The sequence below is a fragment of the Coenobita brevimanus genome, chromosome 97, assembly GCF_032717465.1.
Source record: "Coenobita brevimanus isolate Jiangsu-jjx chromosome 97, ASM3271746v2, whole genome shotgun sequence".
NCBI classification, from domain to species: domain Eukaryota; kingdom Metazoa; phylum Arthropoda; class Malacostraca; order Decapoda; family Coenobitidae; genus Coenobita; species Coenobita brevimanus.
In genome coordinates this window covers 16243460-16260302 of record NC_137050.1, presented here as the reverse complement: position 1 = coordinate 16260302, position 16843 = coordinate 16243460, and the positions used below count along the sequence as shown (strand labels likewise).

Genomic DNA, 16843 nt, shown 5'->3' with positions numbered 1-16843 from the left:
ATTATTTTTCTCAGCATGTCTTCATTATATTTGTGAATGCTATTCTCATATTAGCAAGCAGTGTATACACGTTATGTACAGACGACAAAAAACGTATCGGTGCATATTTGGCCCGAAATAATTTGAAGCCACTGTAATGCCAGGTGTTGAAGGCCCGACTCCTCGGTCCTAGAACACCTAATGTGTTGCGGGGTCCTCCTTCGAGACCTGGGCTTGGTACAAATAGGAGAGAGGCAGGACACAAAAACTCTAGGCAATAACCTTTACACGTATATTACTTAGACACAAGACAAAACAGCAGATAGTACAACACAGTATTTGGTCAATTATAACTCTTACAACTAGATAATCAGTATCTCGCAGGATTCTAGTTCAGTGTGCACTGGTAAGGACACTCTAGGTGTAGTGTACAGGATTAATATTGTCCAGGGTCTCCGTGCATGTGGGGAAGTTGGAGGTGGGTCTCACAGGGGAGGGGGTGAAGCACTGGGGGTCTAATTGTATTTATAGTAATATCAAGTGGAGATTATGGTTAGTGAGTTCAACTTATTATTTTCTGATAACAAGGGGATTTTGGTAATTTATCATAACAAGAATCAAGGTTTCTGCGCACGTGGGGAAGTTAGGGAAGAGGTTCACTAAAGGAGGGTGTAAGGCACTGGGGGTTGCGTTATATTTATAGTAATATAAAGGGGAGGTTATTAGTAACACGGTTGCTTTACTATTTCTGATAGCAAGGGATATTTGGATATTTTACTAATATGAATTCCACGGAATCTAAAGGTGAATGTAGGGAAGAGTAAAGTGATGGTCTTTGAGAGAGGTGAAGTCAGTGAATGTACAGTGAGGTTGGATGGTGAGGAGTTGGAAAATGTGAGTACGTTTAAGTACTTGGGTAGTGTGATGAGTAAGGATGGAGGTTTGGAGGGTGAAGTGCTTGAAAGGGTACAGCAGGGAAGAAAGGTTGCTGGTTCTTTGAAAGCAGTGATAAGAAACAGGGAAGTGAGCATGGAAGTGAAAAAGTTACTACATGACGGTATTGTGATACCAACTCTAACATATGGAAGTGAAGCTTGGATGTTGTTGGAAGGACACAAGTCAAGAGTGAGAGCAGTGGAGATGAGTTATTTAAGAGGAGCCTGTGGAGTCACATGGAGAGACAGGCTGACGAATGAGGATATAAAGGAGCGTTGTGGTGTGGATGTGGATGGTGATAGGAAGCGTTATGAGGAACACACTGAGGTGGTTTGGCCATGTGGAGAGGATGGAGGGTGAAAGACTGACGAAGAGAGTGTATGTGAGTGAGGTGGAGGGGGGAAGAGGGAGGGGGAGGCCAAGGATGAGATGGAGGGATGGAGTGGAGAGGCATATGAGAGAGGGGGGTGTGAGTTGGGAGCAGGGCAGTGAAATGGCGGAGGACAGGGCAACTTGGAGGCGATTTGTTTGTGGCCACCCCAAACGGGACTGAGGTGTCTGGTAATAGATAGATAGATAGAATTCCACGGCTTGAGTGTTTCACTGACATAATCTGAAGGGCGTCACACTATGAGTCTGGTTCACCAACACTTGAATTCTGCACTTGTTATTTACTATAAGTCTGAGTTAGCAAGGGGAAGTCTGGATGTCGCTTTTATCAGAATTTTGCTTTTTTTGGAATGGCTTGGTCCCCAATTAGTTCGATATAGTGAAGTATTACTGTATATATATAAATCCTGTACACGGCACCTATCACATGAACCATATTGTACAAATAGGCACTGTTTACTCAGAGAAAAAAACAGACTTTGCCCACCTTTGACATTAGACTAAGTTTTATGTACCGTATCCATATCACGAGCTCAAGGCTAGAGCAAAAATGTCAACCCCCTACTGTGTACTAGGTGAACTGTGCAATGCAAATCTGTGTACTACATGGATGTATGGCACAACAAAAATTTATAGTAATATTTATAGCAAATCACACACTAAAAACACTCAAATGAGAATCATGTATACACATACACACACAAACAATCACACAAGCATGCACACACAGTATAGTACAGGAAACCAAAAAACAATAATCATCATCACAGACCAAAGATTTGAGTTGATGTTTGATGATGCAGAATGGTGTTCCTTAATCCACATCATGAAATATAACCAGACTCTTGGACTGCTGCTCTATTTTCTTTTGATTACTTCCTTAGCTTCCTGAGATCTCCATCTTAGATTCTGTTTTATTCTTGGATCTGGGTTTCTTTTCACTCTTCTCACATGAAATTTCCATCTGCAGAAGTGGGAAGTACATTAAATGGCATGTGACTTCTCAGCAATTAACAGATTAACTGTTAGTTCAGAGTTCCAAGCATCTTGGTTATCAAAAATAGAACAGCCAAGTTGTTCACTGTTAGACTCTTAAGGTTCATGGCCTAAACAGGGTCTAAGAAGAGCCACAAGTGGCTAATTTATGAATATGACAACATTCATTCATTAAAAAAAAAAAAAAAAAAAAAAAAAAAAAAAATGATGAAAATTCCCAACTTAAGAATATCTGAACATGACCCATATTCCTGTGAATCATGTAAGAGGAGTCCTATGATGGCACCTGTAACTGTTCCAGAGTCTCTAGAAATGCTGCAAGGGACTGTCTTCAAATTAGTCCCTTTCCATTTTGTTTGATTTTTTCTTTAGGGGAAAAACTTTGCGGACTCTTGGCCTTTGGTTTCTTCTTTGAAGAAATAAATAAATAGATAAATAAAATTAAATACATAACTCAGTGACAATGGCTCTTCCAGGCTAGTTCCTGGGGGCAATTAATTTGTCATATCTTCCAGGTGACTGCAACAAACTGATTTTAAGTGACAGAAAGACACTGTTTTGTACCTATTATGAGTGGAATTTATGATAGACTTTATTTACACTTTCCCATTCTTTGGATGCCCCTGAATGTGTCTGACTCCATCATGTAGGATATCTCTGGTACTACAGAAGATACCCACACACCAAAAAGCTCTTGAGAATGTGCATTAAGGGCTCTGACAGCTAAACAAGAACAGGATTAGGTGGTGAGCTGGAGAGGGGATGGAACGGAAAAGTGTTACAACTCAGTCCGTAAAGGATAAAGCCTGAAATACAACTTTCATCATTTTTTAAGTATGAAAATGAGTGCAGCAACTTCATACATCTGACAGAGAGCATGAGGAGGAAAAAATATATAACTATGAATTCACTGCAAATCAGTAATGGTGGCTAAACTTGAGAAATGACATGCACTCTTTCCCAAGTAGCCATGATCACTAGTGTACACTTGTGCCAGGGGATTCCTTTCTCCTGATTCATGTTCCCACTCAGTTACAATATGCATAAAATAGATTTCATTTAATACAAGCTAATGCCACATCACTACATTCAGCTTAGTAGAGGACCCTCATACTGCAGGAGTTAATGAACAGGACATGGGAGGACTTCACAACAGCTCTCTATGGTGGTCCAATACAGCAACATTTCAGCATAAGCAAAAGGGTAAGCAGAATATGAGAGGAATGGTTGATTGAAGTAATAGAACAACTTCAGTCAATCTGGCCGAGCAGACCTATCAAACACAGGCAAGCAACTGCCTCTGTTGGACCATTCTTTGCAGTGAACCAATGTTCCCTTGTGGTGGACAGTGTCTTGCCACAGCAAGGAGCGGGGAGTGTGGAGGTTTTGTTCCTGGAAGGATGCTCCACTTACATCTCTCCATCCAATTAACAGGGGAACCATAGTAGGCTCCACATCATTCCTTTACTTGGTTATATGGTTACCATCCAGCATTGTAAATGGTTTCCTGGGTTATGGGAAACATTAGGTTTGTCACTTGGTGTACAGTCACCTTAAGAAGAATTAGGCACCACAATATCACATGAAAGGACTATGGCTACCACCACCACCTATCACTATGGATACTGTAATGGTAGGTGGATGATGGGAGAAACACAAAATAAAAGTGTGATGAAAAAGGTGACTAAGAGGCATGAGCAAGGGGCTGAAAGCCTCTCCTCCTTACACTGGCAATGGAATATAGCAACTCTACAAGCAACAGTTTGTGTTGCAAGCACCTCATACCTTTTAAAACACTCAAGGATTGTATACACGACCTTTAGAAAGACAAGAGCTATTTTTCTCAGTAAAAATGCCTTAAGGATACCGGTGAGTTCACCCTTGTTATTCTAAATATCTCATAAGAGGCTTCCTGTCACCTCTGGTTTATAATATATGATGAATGAGCTGTTCTCTGCAGATCATAGGTTAACACATACTGCACACAAGAAATACAGTTAAAATGATAATGATACTATGTACACTACCTCTACAAAGTATCATGCAGAAGGGTCCTGATGATATCTGAAATGACCAATAAAACTCAAGATGTCCCAAGATGATTAATCTTCTATCACATGAATATTTATATTAGTAGGAGGGATGTTCTCCCGCATATGGTCTGATCAGCTGATCTGATCAGGTGTGGAGATGCGGATGGGTCGGTCCATTATGATGTGAAAGGGGTAAACCAGCTCTGCTGTCAGGCCCTGCTGTGGATGTTGCTAGACTGCACTGCTCAGTTGACTCTCATGATGTGGTAAAGAGTGGTCTCTTCTACCCTTAGAGGCTATGGTGCGAATAAATGTGTGTGTGTGTGTGTGTGGATGAGTATTTTGGTGCGTGTGTCATCCTGTCTTGGCTATCCCCCATTAGAGGGGAAACAGCCTAGGTAATGAATATCGACAGACTGATAGAAGCAGTAGGAGGCAGGTGGATGTTGACTTAACAGGAAGTTAGGTATTGGGGAGGTTCACCTAGAATGATTGTCGGCAAGGACCCTAGGTACTAGCTATTTTGGCAGATGGACATGGTGGTGTGGGTATGCTGATTGTAGAAGCGTAGGTGGAATGTGTCATGAAAGTAATGAAAGGAAATGAAAGGATTATAGCAGTAAAAATATTGTTAGGTAGACTTGTACTTTCATTTTTTTTTTCGGTGCATGCACCACAGGCTAGCTTGGATGATGTAGAAAAAGACAGATTCTGAGATGACTTCATAAATGAGGTATGTGGTGTGGGGGATGATAAGACTCTAGTTTTGGGTGGGGATTTAAATGGACATGCAAGCGAAGCAGCTCAAGGATATGAAGGCGTACACTGGGGAAGGCACGTATGGTAAGAGGGATGTAGGAGGGGAGAGAATACTCGAATTTGGGAAAGCAAAGAACATATATCTATGCAACATGCACTTCAGGAAAAGTGTAGGTTGATTACATACCAGTCTGGAGGAAAAAGTAGCCAGACTGACTATATCCTGGTCAAGGGGGTTAGCAGGAGGTTCGTGAAGGATGTTAAAGTAATAGGGAGTGAAGAGTGTGTGCAGCAACATAAATTACTGATGAGACATGGTGTTTCAGAAACGGGTGGTAAAAAAGAGAACCTAAGCACCTAGGAGGAAAATATGGAAGCTGAGGAGGCAAGTTGCGAAGGACGATTTTTATAGCAAGATGACTCTAGCTGTGGCTGAACAGGAAGCTGCTAATGGAAGTGTAAATGAACAGTACAGTGCTCCCAAGAACAATCTCCTGAGAGTCTCTGATTCAGTGGGTGCATGGACAAAGGGCCCTCCAAGACATAAGGTAATATAGTGGTGGAATGAGGGTGCAGAAGCTGTAGGTAAGGATAAAATACAGCTTTTCCGATAATGGAAAAGGGGTGGTAACAAAGAGGAATACTTGGTTGCCAAGCACTGGGTTGGAAAGGAGGTATACAGGGCAAAATCTGAGTCTGATAGACTTTTACTGGGCAACCTAACTTGTGCTGAAAGGGAGAATATAATATTTAAGGTTTTTGTGGTAGGTGGGGACACTCACCATCCACTCACTTGATGTAGTGCTGCTCTTAGGTGACTGCCCTTTCCTCTCCTTCTTTCCTTCCTTCCTCTTCTGTCTTTCCTTCATTCTTTCCTCTCTTCCTTCCTTCTTTCCTTCCTCTTCCATATTTCTACCCTTCCCTCTTTCCTCTTCCTTCTGTCTATGGGTGACTCTACACTTAGTGACTTGCCAAATGGTTTCCTGTACATCAGGAAACCATTTACTAAGCTAGATGGTAACCACACAACCAAACTATAGCACCTGGTGGTTTAGTGGGTAATTAAGGTGCTCCAACAGGACTGAGCCTATGTAGGTTTATATCCAAGGGGTAGTTGGGTTTACTGCTCATGTAATGCAACTCTGGGATGAGTAAGGCTGGTCACTTTCATCTTAAATGACAGGACCAACTTGCCTAACCCTGGGCTCCTACACTCCTCATGGGACAACACAGGGTTAGATTATGTATGTATGTATGTATGTATGTATGTATGCAAATCATATGAAGAGGGAAAACAGGAATACCATATGTGAGTAGTGTGGGAATAATGATGAAGGGGAGGTAGTAGTGGACTGTGAGGATATTGAAGACACTTGGAGAGAGCATTATAACCAGTTGCTGAATGAGGAGTTTGACTGAAACAGGCATGATCTGTCAGCTAATCCAGTGTCTGGCCCTTGGCCTTTGATTGATGCTGCTACTAAGAGCAGAGCAATAGACAGGATGCAGTCTGAGAAGTCGGCAGGTGTATCTGGATTGACTGCTGAAATGCTGAAGGCCTCAGGAAATATAAGAGCGAGGTTAGTTATTGATTTGGGAAATATAATTATACATGTGTGTACTGTCCCAGACGACTGGCTGAAGTGTGATTGTAAACATATATAAGGGGAAGGGTCATGCCCTGGAGAGGAAATTATAGAGGTATGAAACTTTTGGACCACATAATGAAGATAATAGAGAAAGTCCCAGAAGGTATGATTAGGGAAAGAGTGAATACTGATGAGATACAGTCTGGGTTTATGCCACGCAAGGGGACCACTGATGCCATATTCACTGTCTGACAGCTTCAGGAAAAATATAGAAGAAAGAAAAGGGATCTGTACTTTGTTTTTGTTGCTTTGAAGACCTTTGACAGAGTCCCTCTGGATGGAAGTGGTGAAATGGGCAATTAGAAAGCTTGGAAGTGAGGAATGGTTGGTCAGAGTGGTTATGGCTAAGTATGTGGTTGCTCGTTCCCACGTGAGTGTGACTGGAGATTTGAGTGATGAGTTTTCCGTGAATACTGGCATGCATCAGGAGTCAGTCTTGAGCCCCTTATTGTTTGTCATGGTCCTTAAAGTTCCCACATGTGATTTCAGAAATGGACTCCCATGGGAGATGTATGCTAATGGCTTGGTGTTGATTGCAGAGAATAAAAGGGAGGCAGAGGAAAGATTTAGGATGTGAAGAGATGGATGGGGCACAAGGGTTTGAGAGTAAATGTGGATAAAAAAGTGAGGACATCTTGGGCTGGTGGCAGTACCTGTACTGTCAAAGCAGAGGGAGAGTGGCCTTGTGCAGTTTGCCACAAGGGAGTGGGAAGTAACTCCAGCTTGACTAGTATTTGTGATAAGTGGGTGCCGAAGAGATGTAGTGGTATTAGAAGTAGACTGTGAGATAATGCTGGTTTCATGTGTGTGATGTGTCAGGGAAAGTACAGAGATTGTCAGGCATGAAAGGACTGAATTGGCTGGTGTGTCTCTTCACTGTGTGGAAGGGTTTTGTTATTTGAGAGACATGTTATGTGCTGGTGATGGGACTGGGTAGGAAGTGGTTGGAGGTAGTTCAGGGAGCCGTTGCCTCTCCTGACAATGAGAGGGCTCTCAATCCGTGCTATGGGATCTTTGAATGCAGCAAGGGTTGGGAGTATAATGCTGTATGGTAATGGAACCTGGGCAGTAAAAGAAGAGGATACTGTAGGCTCAAATGTACAGAAATGATGATGATTAGATGGATGTGTTGTGTGTACTTGAATGTGAGGCCCTGGGAGTTGAAAGGAAGCATGGGACTGGAGTAAATCAGTGTTGCGATGAGGAGGGGCAAATTGAGGTGGTTTGGGCATGTGGAGAGAATGGAGGATGACAGCTGTGTGGGGAAAGTGAAAATATCAATGCTGGGGGTAGGGTTTCAGTGGTTAAACTAAAAAAGACCTGTGACAAGGTCATAGAGTGTGATCTCAGCGATAAGGGACTGAATAGGTATGCTGCAAGAGGTAGAGCAGTGTGGAGAGCTGTCATTAGGTGACCAAGGGCAATCCACATAAGCATGCTGAAGCCTTCATAAATGATACAATGAGATAGAATACGAAGAAATGATACAATATGAATAATGACTAGGAAACATCATATGTATGTGATGTCACCTATCCTTATTAAAGAAGATTCATGAACTTAGTATGGAATCACTGGGTTTTTTGCAATTGCCACTACCTGTGGTGTTCATTATGCATGAAGAGTGCACTGAGACTTTCTGAAGCAAGTGTACATCAGTAATGTGGGATGGGATGGGTAAGATTGAATTATGAAAGACATTCAACATTTCACTGTCAAGGACATCTATAATAAACATTTACAGTGTTACTTGTTAACCACCTATACGCACCTTTTCTCTTCTGGTCTTTTTCTGATCCTTGGCATACTGGATGTGGGCAGGAAGACTGATGTATTTGGCTGGCTTCTCTGACATCACTGACTCCGGCACAGGCACACCTAAAGGACAGACAAGACAACCAGCAAACAGTGGAGATGAAAACAGAATAGCTATATAAATATTCTGCCTATTTATCTGCTGCTAGAAACTTTACTCCCAAAAGAACTGGCCACAAATGAATCACCTCCAGTCACCCTGTCCTCTGCCATCAACAGGGTTGGTATGATTAAACTCAAATGATTTTAATTGTGATTTTGATTACAGCAAGTAAAGCATGCTTCATGAGCGAGCAACTGCCATGCTATCACAATTTCCTTCTGCTGTAAAATTATAGGCAAAATCTCCACTATTTAACTGCTATAGTTGATGCCAAGAAACACACTGTTAAAATGGAAAATCGTTTTGATGATTTCGTAACTGAGGCATTCACCAATTAGAGTTGAGCACTCCCTTGGAAAACTCGAGATTCCACAGGGTTCCTATGCCTTTATGAGTGACTTTTTAGTTAATTATATTTACTGAATGAGTGTATCACATGCAGAAAGAATTTTAGCTCTACTTCACACAGGAGTAAAATTGCAGTTTTGGCTTCTGCTTAGCATGATGGTCAGGTTGGGTTGGACTGGGCTGGGCTGCTCATTTCCAAACTTAACTGGGAGTAAACATTGGTCACTCACTCTGTTTGCTCACTCATAATCAAAGAGAAAAAAATAACTGATTATAATACATATATTTTTTCAATAAAACAATATCAGCAACTAAAAAGACAATGTGCACACTATCTTGTCCAATGATTGTCACTATTTAATCATATAAAAATCTACACTCATCATCATCATCTAATCTCAGTTTACCCCATATGAACAGGAGCAAAGGACCTGAGACTAGATTACTTAGTCCCAATCTGGGGGGGCAATGGTAACTAGCCTCACTTACCCATGCATGGCATTATAAGACCAATAAGCCCCAACCACCCCTGATGGAACCCAAAATCTCCACCTGTGGAATACTAGACTGTCTCTAGCTGATAAGCAATGTGAAGCAAATCATCACTATCAACATCATCACCCTGCCACTTTTTCCCAACTGCAGGTGAGGTGAGGTACAGTAGGATACAGAAAGCCAGGAATGGGAAAGAAGATGACAGTGGGAGCTAATGAACAGTATACCCAATGAAATGGGCCACACATGCACTCATTCACCATCCATGTTCCCAGAATACTGATTTCAACTGATAGGTATCTACAGTATTTAATTCATGCATAGCTGAACATTTAAACATCTGACAGTCAATCCAATGAATGTCAAGTTAAAAAGGGTGCCCACCCATGATTATACACTCTTCTGAACTAACTTCATTCACCCAGCTCGATCCCATGTCAGTTCTCTGGTCACATCAGTTTCCATACCTCTATTTCTCACACACTCATTTATGATATCTCTTCACTTTCTTCTTGCCTACCATGCCACCTGCCACCTTCAAACTCACTCAGATATACCCATTTCCCCACTCTACTGTACAGTATTCATGCATGTTCTCTCCACATGATCACCCTTTTCAACTTTGGTGTTCAAAGACTTAATTACTCCATATTTTCCATTCATCCAATTACTGTATTCCTAATCATATCCACTCTACATTCCACACAAATTCCTCAACAATGCTATCTCCAAAACTCTTACTCCTGACTTTTCATTTTCATACCACACCACATCTTACATTCACATGCCAGAGTATCCAAGAAACCTCTTCTTCCATGCCTCTCACAGCTGACACACTCAGACCCTTGCTTCATCTAAAAGAATTTATAGTACCAGCCACTTTCCCTCCCTGTGTCAATCTACTTTTCATTTTGACTGCATATTAAATTCTCTTCTTTTCTTACCACACCCAGGTATGTTTTTCTTTCTTTCTTTCTTTTTTTTTTTTTTTTTTTTTAAACACCACGGGCTTGTTTTGCTTTGACTTGCGGCTCCCGCGGGCATATTCGCGCTCCGACAGACTCTCTAAAAATATTTGCCAAAAATCAGTTATTAGTCCTAGAATATTAAAATCACATATACTTATGGCACATACCTTCAGCTTTCTCCTTGGGTGTTTGTTGAGCCTTTGTCGAGTACCGTAGGACTCGTGGAGACCTCTGAAGTTGGGTAACGAAGTCTCCACTTTACACTTCCCAACAACTCGTAATATGATTACCACAGCCTGATATTATCACTAGAAACACTAATCTATGATTCTCAAATAGTTTGGAATCCATACTCCCCCCAAAAAACACTGTGAAAGCAATGAAAATTACGAGGGCGTATGACCATCCCACTTCCGATCGTTCGCCGCTAGTGTTGTCTATTATTCATAAAAACACTCACAGTTTATATTTCTGTTACAATATAACACTTATATATATCTACAGTCTTTATCCATAAGTTTCCTTCAGAAATAATAGTTTATTGTCACTGTAGGGATTCAATTTCTTTCAGTAACATATGTAGCATTCACTTTCTCGTCCTGTATACTAGCACTGAGAGTGAATGTCACTTTCACCTTCACTCTCATAACTCACAGTATTCATACATGCTAGAGTGAAACTTTCACTTTCATTACTCCTAGGGTATATACTCGTATTCTTATAATACTACTCATTTACATTTCTATTCACGTCTCTATTTTATTTACGTTATTTACATTTCTATTTTATTTACACTGTGTTATGCACTGTCACTTGAAGTAACTTATAAAACTATTTTCCACTATTCACGTATATTTACATTCATTTCTTTCACTTGCTGTTTACACATTATTTACAATTCCACTTGCACTGTTTTACTCAATAGAAAGATCGTAGTCACTCTTTTATCAATTGTCAGCCTTTATCTCTTTCCACACGAGGTTTAGTAGGGGGTAAAGGTCACAGGGCCTTTTGCATTGGAGTGAAAAGTGGCTGAAGTAAGCAGAAGCAAACAGACGTACCTTCACATTGGAAGATGACAGTGAACTGATAGGGGTGGGCCGGGCTGGCCTACCTAGGGAAATGCATTACTGCCAATGTCAGCCTCTTGACAGCTTCTAATATATAGCAGTGAAATGACTGGCAGGAAATCTTGACAATACATTATAAATTAGGTAGCTCCAGGTGAATGTAAATATCACTTAGGCTTCTCTGTTCCCTCCTTATATGTATATTTATTACAAAAATAGATTATACGGCATATTTCAAGGGGAAATAAACAGCGAAAATTAGTGAACGAGTGCACGTGAGGTGTTGTCAGGTGATAATTAGCCAATTCCAGGTGTATGGCACTATCACTTACCTTATTTCTTTTTTGTATATATTATTTGGTATAAGAATAGGGCATAGGGCTTACTTCAATGGTTGAAATCAGTGGAAAATTCCAGGGAAGATTTACTTAGCGTAGAATACAGTGTGGTGGCCTGCAATAATTAGGTAGTTCCAGGTGAATGTAAATATCACTTAGGCTTCTCCCTTCCTTTCTTATATATATTTTTATTACGAAAATAGATTATACAGCATATTTCAAGGGGAAATAAACAGCGAAAATTAGCAAACGAGTGCACGTGAGGTGTTGTCAGGTGATAATTAGCCAATTCTAGGTGTATGGCACTCTCACTTACCTTATTTCTTTCTTGTATATATTATTTGGTATAAGAATAGGGCATAGGGCTTATTTCAATGGATGAAATCAGTGAAAAATTCCAGGGAAGATTTACTTAGCGTAGCACGGCCAGGCAGGCGAGAGGATAGGGTAATGGAGGGGGGGTAGGGAGGGGAGTCAAGAACGGGGAGAAATGGCTAAATTGTCAACAATGGATGGGAGTACAGATGAGATTAGGAGTGCTGACTAGTGTTGGACATTGGCAGTACTGAGAGATGATACAAGCCACCACTTGAAAACCCGGGTGAATTCAAAATAACACAGAATCACAAAAGTGACGCCCCGCGGTATAATCCCTTGCTCCCAAGCGTCATGAAAGTGACGCCCCGCGGTTAAGGGGTTAATGTGCTCGACTCTGGACATAGGCTTCACTGCCTGCTCCCAAGGCCCAGCAGTCCTCCTACACATCATACACCTCTACATGTCACCACTTTGGCACTAACACCCATTGTCCATATTGAATATATGCTAGGGCTGTCTCATACAGGACTGGTGTATTGGTATCAGCGGGGGTATTTTTACAACATGTACACTTATTTGTTTGTTTGTTACTTTCTATAGGCTCCAACATGCCTGCAATTCAGGTCTTTCTCCATTCACTAAGGCAGCACACTGGATGTAACTTTCTCTTTCAACAATCATCCCTTTACTTTTAGATACAGTACATTTACCTTCAAAGTACAATGCTCACAGACATCTATAAAACTGTGCACCAGTCTACCAAACTCTTGTCCACTATTTGCAAGCAGCATTGCATCATTTGCATACATCAGATCTGAGATACTCCCTCTATCGTTATTCATTACCAACACCATCCCACTCTCCATGACTCATATTTTTCTCTCCCATAACCACATCAATATATATATATATATTCACATATCATCATCATCTAATCCTGTGTTGTCCCATGAGAAGCGTAGGAGCCCGGGGTTAGGTAAGTTGGCCCTGACATTTAAGATGATAGTGATCAGCCTCACTCATCCCTGAGTGGAATTAAGTGAGCAATAAACTCCAACCACCCCTTGGATATAAATCTTCACTGGCTCAATTCGATTGCAGCGGCTTAACTACCCACTAAACCACCAGGTGCCATAATCTGGTAATAGGGTTACCACCCTGCGTAGTAAATGGTTTCCTGGTGTACAGGAAACCATTTTGCATATCACTCAGTGTTGAGTCACCCACAAATAGATGGACGAGGAAAGAATGAAGGAAAGAAAGACAGAAGAGGAAAGAAAGACAGAAGAGGAAAGAATGAAAAAAGGAAGGAAGAGAGGAAAGGGCTGTCATTCCAGAGCAGCAGTACATTGAGTGAGTGGATGGTAAGTGCCCCCACCTACCACACACACACACACACACACACACACACACACACACACACACACACACACACACACACACAGGTCGCCGACGGAGACAGAGCTCTTTGTGGATTGTGGGGAATTAATCACCGAATCAGCGGCGAAAAGGAACCCAGCCTATTGTGATCATGTAAACAAATACGCGAATGGTGGTCTCGTCTGATAGTAGTGAAAAAAGCGCAGATTTTGGTCCAACAAGAGTACAAAATACAGTGAAAGTGTAAAGTTTTCGTAGGTTGCATCATGGCGGAAGGAGGTAGCTCTTTGTTTACACCTGATGGTGGCGAGTTTGAGGGCTTTACCAACGAGGATAAGGGTGAAGGAAGTGTTAAACTGAATCAAACAAGAGTTGCAGTAGTGGTGAAAATGGCTGAGAGGAATGCCCAGGAATTAAAGAAGGTCTATCTATTTATCTTCGTCAGTCTTTCACCCTCCATCCTCTCCACATGGCCAAACCACCTCAGTGTATTCCTCCTAAAGCTTCCTATCACATCCACATCCACACCACAAAGCTCCTTTATATCCTCATTTGTCAGCCTGTCTCTCCATGTGACTCCAAAGCCTCCTCTTAAATAACTCATTTCCATTGCTCTCACTCTTGACTTGTGTCCTTCCAGCAACGTCCAAGCTTCACTTCAATACGTTAGAGTTGGTATCACTACACTGTCATGTAGTAACCTTTTCACTTACATCCTCACTTCCCTGCTTCTTATCACTGCTTTCAAGGAACCAGCAACCTTTCTTCCCTGCTGCACCCTTTCAAGCACTTCACCCTCCAAACCTCCATCCTAACTCATCACACTACCCAAGTACTTAAACGTACTCACATTTTCTAATTCCTCACCATCCAACGTCGCTGTACATTCACTGACTTCACCTCTCTCAAAGACCATCACTTTTCTCTTCCCTATATTCACCTTTAGATTCCGTTTCTTACACACTCTCCCAAACTCATCCACCAAGCCTTGCAGCTCCCCTTCATCTTCACTCAACAACACAGTCTCATCTGCAAACAACAGTACAGGGAGTTTCCAAACACTACCCTCTCTCACTAGGGCCACCCCAACATCCACTACCCTACCTTGTACCTCTTTTATTACCCCATTCATGTACAGATTGAACAACCATGGAGACATGACACATCCCTGTTTCAACCCAACCTTCAAACAGAAAAATTCACTCAGTTCACCATCCACACACGCTGCAACCTTAGCACCATCATATATACTCTTCACAGCATTCAACAACTTCCCATCTACTCCATATATTCTTAATACTGTCCACAATCCTTGTCTATCCACCCTGAAATATGCTTTCTCCAAATCCATGAAGGCTGCATAAAACTTCCCTTCTCTAGAAACTTGTCTGCTAAAGATCTAAGAATGAATATTTGATCTACACAACCTCTTCCCTTCCTAAAGCCTCCCTGTTCTTCTCCAACTAATTTCTCTGTTATTTCCTTAACTCTGTCAATAAGTATCCTACCATACACTTTTCCTATTACACTAAGAAGGCAAATGCCCCTATGATTACCACACACTTCCCTTTCCCCTTTCCCTTTGTACAAGGGAATAATTATACCTGACTTCCAATCCTCCAGGACTCTACCTTCCTCCCAGGCCAATCTGCACATCTTCCACATCCATTCTATTACTATCTTTCCCCCATGCTTCAGAATTTCACTACACACTCCATCAATTCCTGGGGCTTTCCCCAATATGACTTTCTTCATTGCTCCCACAACTTCCATCCTACTGATTTCTTCCTGTCCTCTCACCTCCCTCCTCCTCCCAGCCATTCCCCAGCCACTTATACTCGCATTACTATCATTCCCTATGTTCAACAATTCATTAAAGTGTTTTCTCCATCTGCTCACTTTTTCTCCCTTCTCAACTAGTAATCTAACATTATCTTTCACTCCCCTACTAACTTCATCGCCATCCTGTCTGACTCTCTTCACCTCTTTCCAGAACATTTTCTTACATTCCCTCCACTTGACACTCAAAATCCTTCCAAATTCCTCATCCACTCTCTTCTTACTCTCTCTTACTAATCTTTTCACCTTTCTCTTCCTTTCTACATATAAGTCTCTCTTCAGTCTCTCAACTTCTTCCACGCCCCAATTCTCATCCATTCATTATATGTTTTTTTCTTTTATGCCACAGCCTGTCTCACCTCTTCATACCACCATGCTGTTCCTTGCACTCCCTTTCATCTTCTCTTCACCCCACACCACCTCACAAGCTGCACAGTCAAAATGCACAACTCCTCATCTTCCACTAAAGAAGCCAGCACAACATCCCGAGGGTTGCCCTCACTGTAACCCTATAGTGGATGATGACCATTCAGAATTTCCTAGTAACAGAAAGGGTGAAGGAAGGCCTTGAATAAGGTGTTCCAGATCTCCCCTTTTGATAGTTGCACCTGGAGGAAGATTAAGACTACAAACTGTGTATTGGTGGCATAAAACACCTGGACAGTGGCAATGGCCAGGCGTGTGAATGGAATATCCCAGTGAAGTAAGATAGCAGCATCTCCACAAAGACCTTGGTCTGGCATAGGATCAGAATAAAAAGCAAGGTAGCCAGAAGACTGGAAAGAACAGCATCACCAACCAGTTTCCTGGATGGACAAGGATACAGGAGAAAATTATGCGATAAGATTACACAGTTCCTCCCAGTTGGCATGTAAACCCCGACAGTTCCACTTGATGATAGAACCCAGGGCAGATCAGGGTAGATACGGGACTGTACAGCTCTTGAGAATGTATGTGAGTGAAGTGGAGGGGGGAGAGGGGGGGGAAAGTTGAGGATGAGATGGAGGGATGGAGAGGAGTGGTTTATGAGATAGGGGTGTGTGAGCTGTAAGGAGGGCAGTGAATTGGTGGGAGATAGGGTGTTTGTGGCCACCCCTTACAGGATTAAGGCATCTGGCAATAGATAGGTACACAGATTGTTTCTTTATTTTCCTAGTTTTCATGCCCTGCATTTACTACATTAACCAGCTTCTTTACTACTCATTCAAGCATCCATCTACTTTACATATATGTACTGTATTATTACTTAAGTCAGGAAAACATTTAAGTTCCCTTCCAAATTTAATACACCTTACAGTTTCTATAATCTCTCCCTCTTCATTTTATCCTATGCACTTTTTCTAGATACATTAAGTGCTGTACCAAAAATACACTTTAGTTCTTCTCATAAGGTATGCTTTCTCCAAAATCTTTCCTACAGTAAAGAT

General features: G+C 41.6%; 1 protein-coding gene across 1 annotated transcript in view; it reads right to left on the bottom strand.

The window, feature by feature from the left end:
• Window positions 1-293: 293 nt before the first annotated feature.
• Snup (snurportin-1) overlaps window positions 294-16843 on the bottom strand; it is a 103258-nt gene continuing 86708 nt past the window's right edge. The window contains exons 8-9 of the mRNA XM_080283385.1: window positions 8514-8620; window positions 294-2269 (exon numbers count right to left, since the gene is read on the bottom strand). Coding sequence (XP_080139511.1) covers window positions 2186-2269; window positions 8514-8620 — 191 coding nt within the window. The 3' untranslated portion in view covers window positions 294-2185. The remainder of the gene's footprint in view (window positions 2270-8513; window positions 8621-16843) is intronic.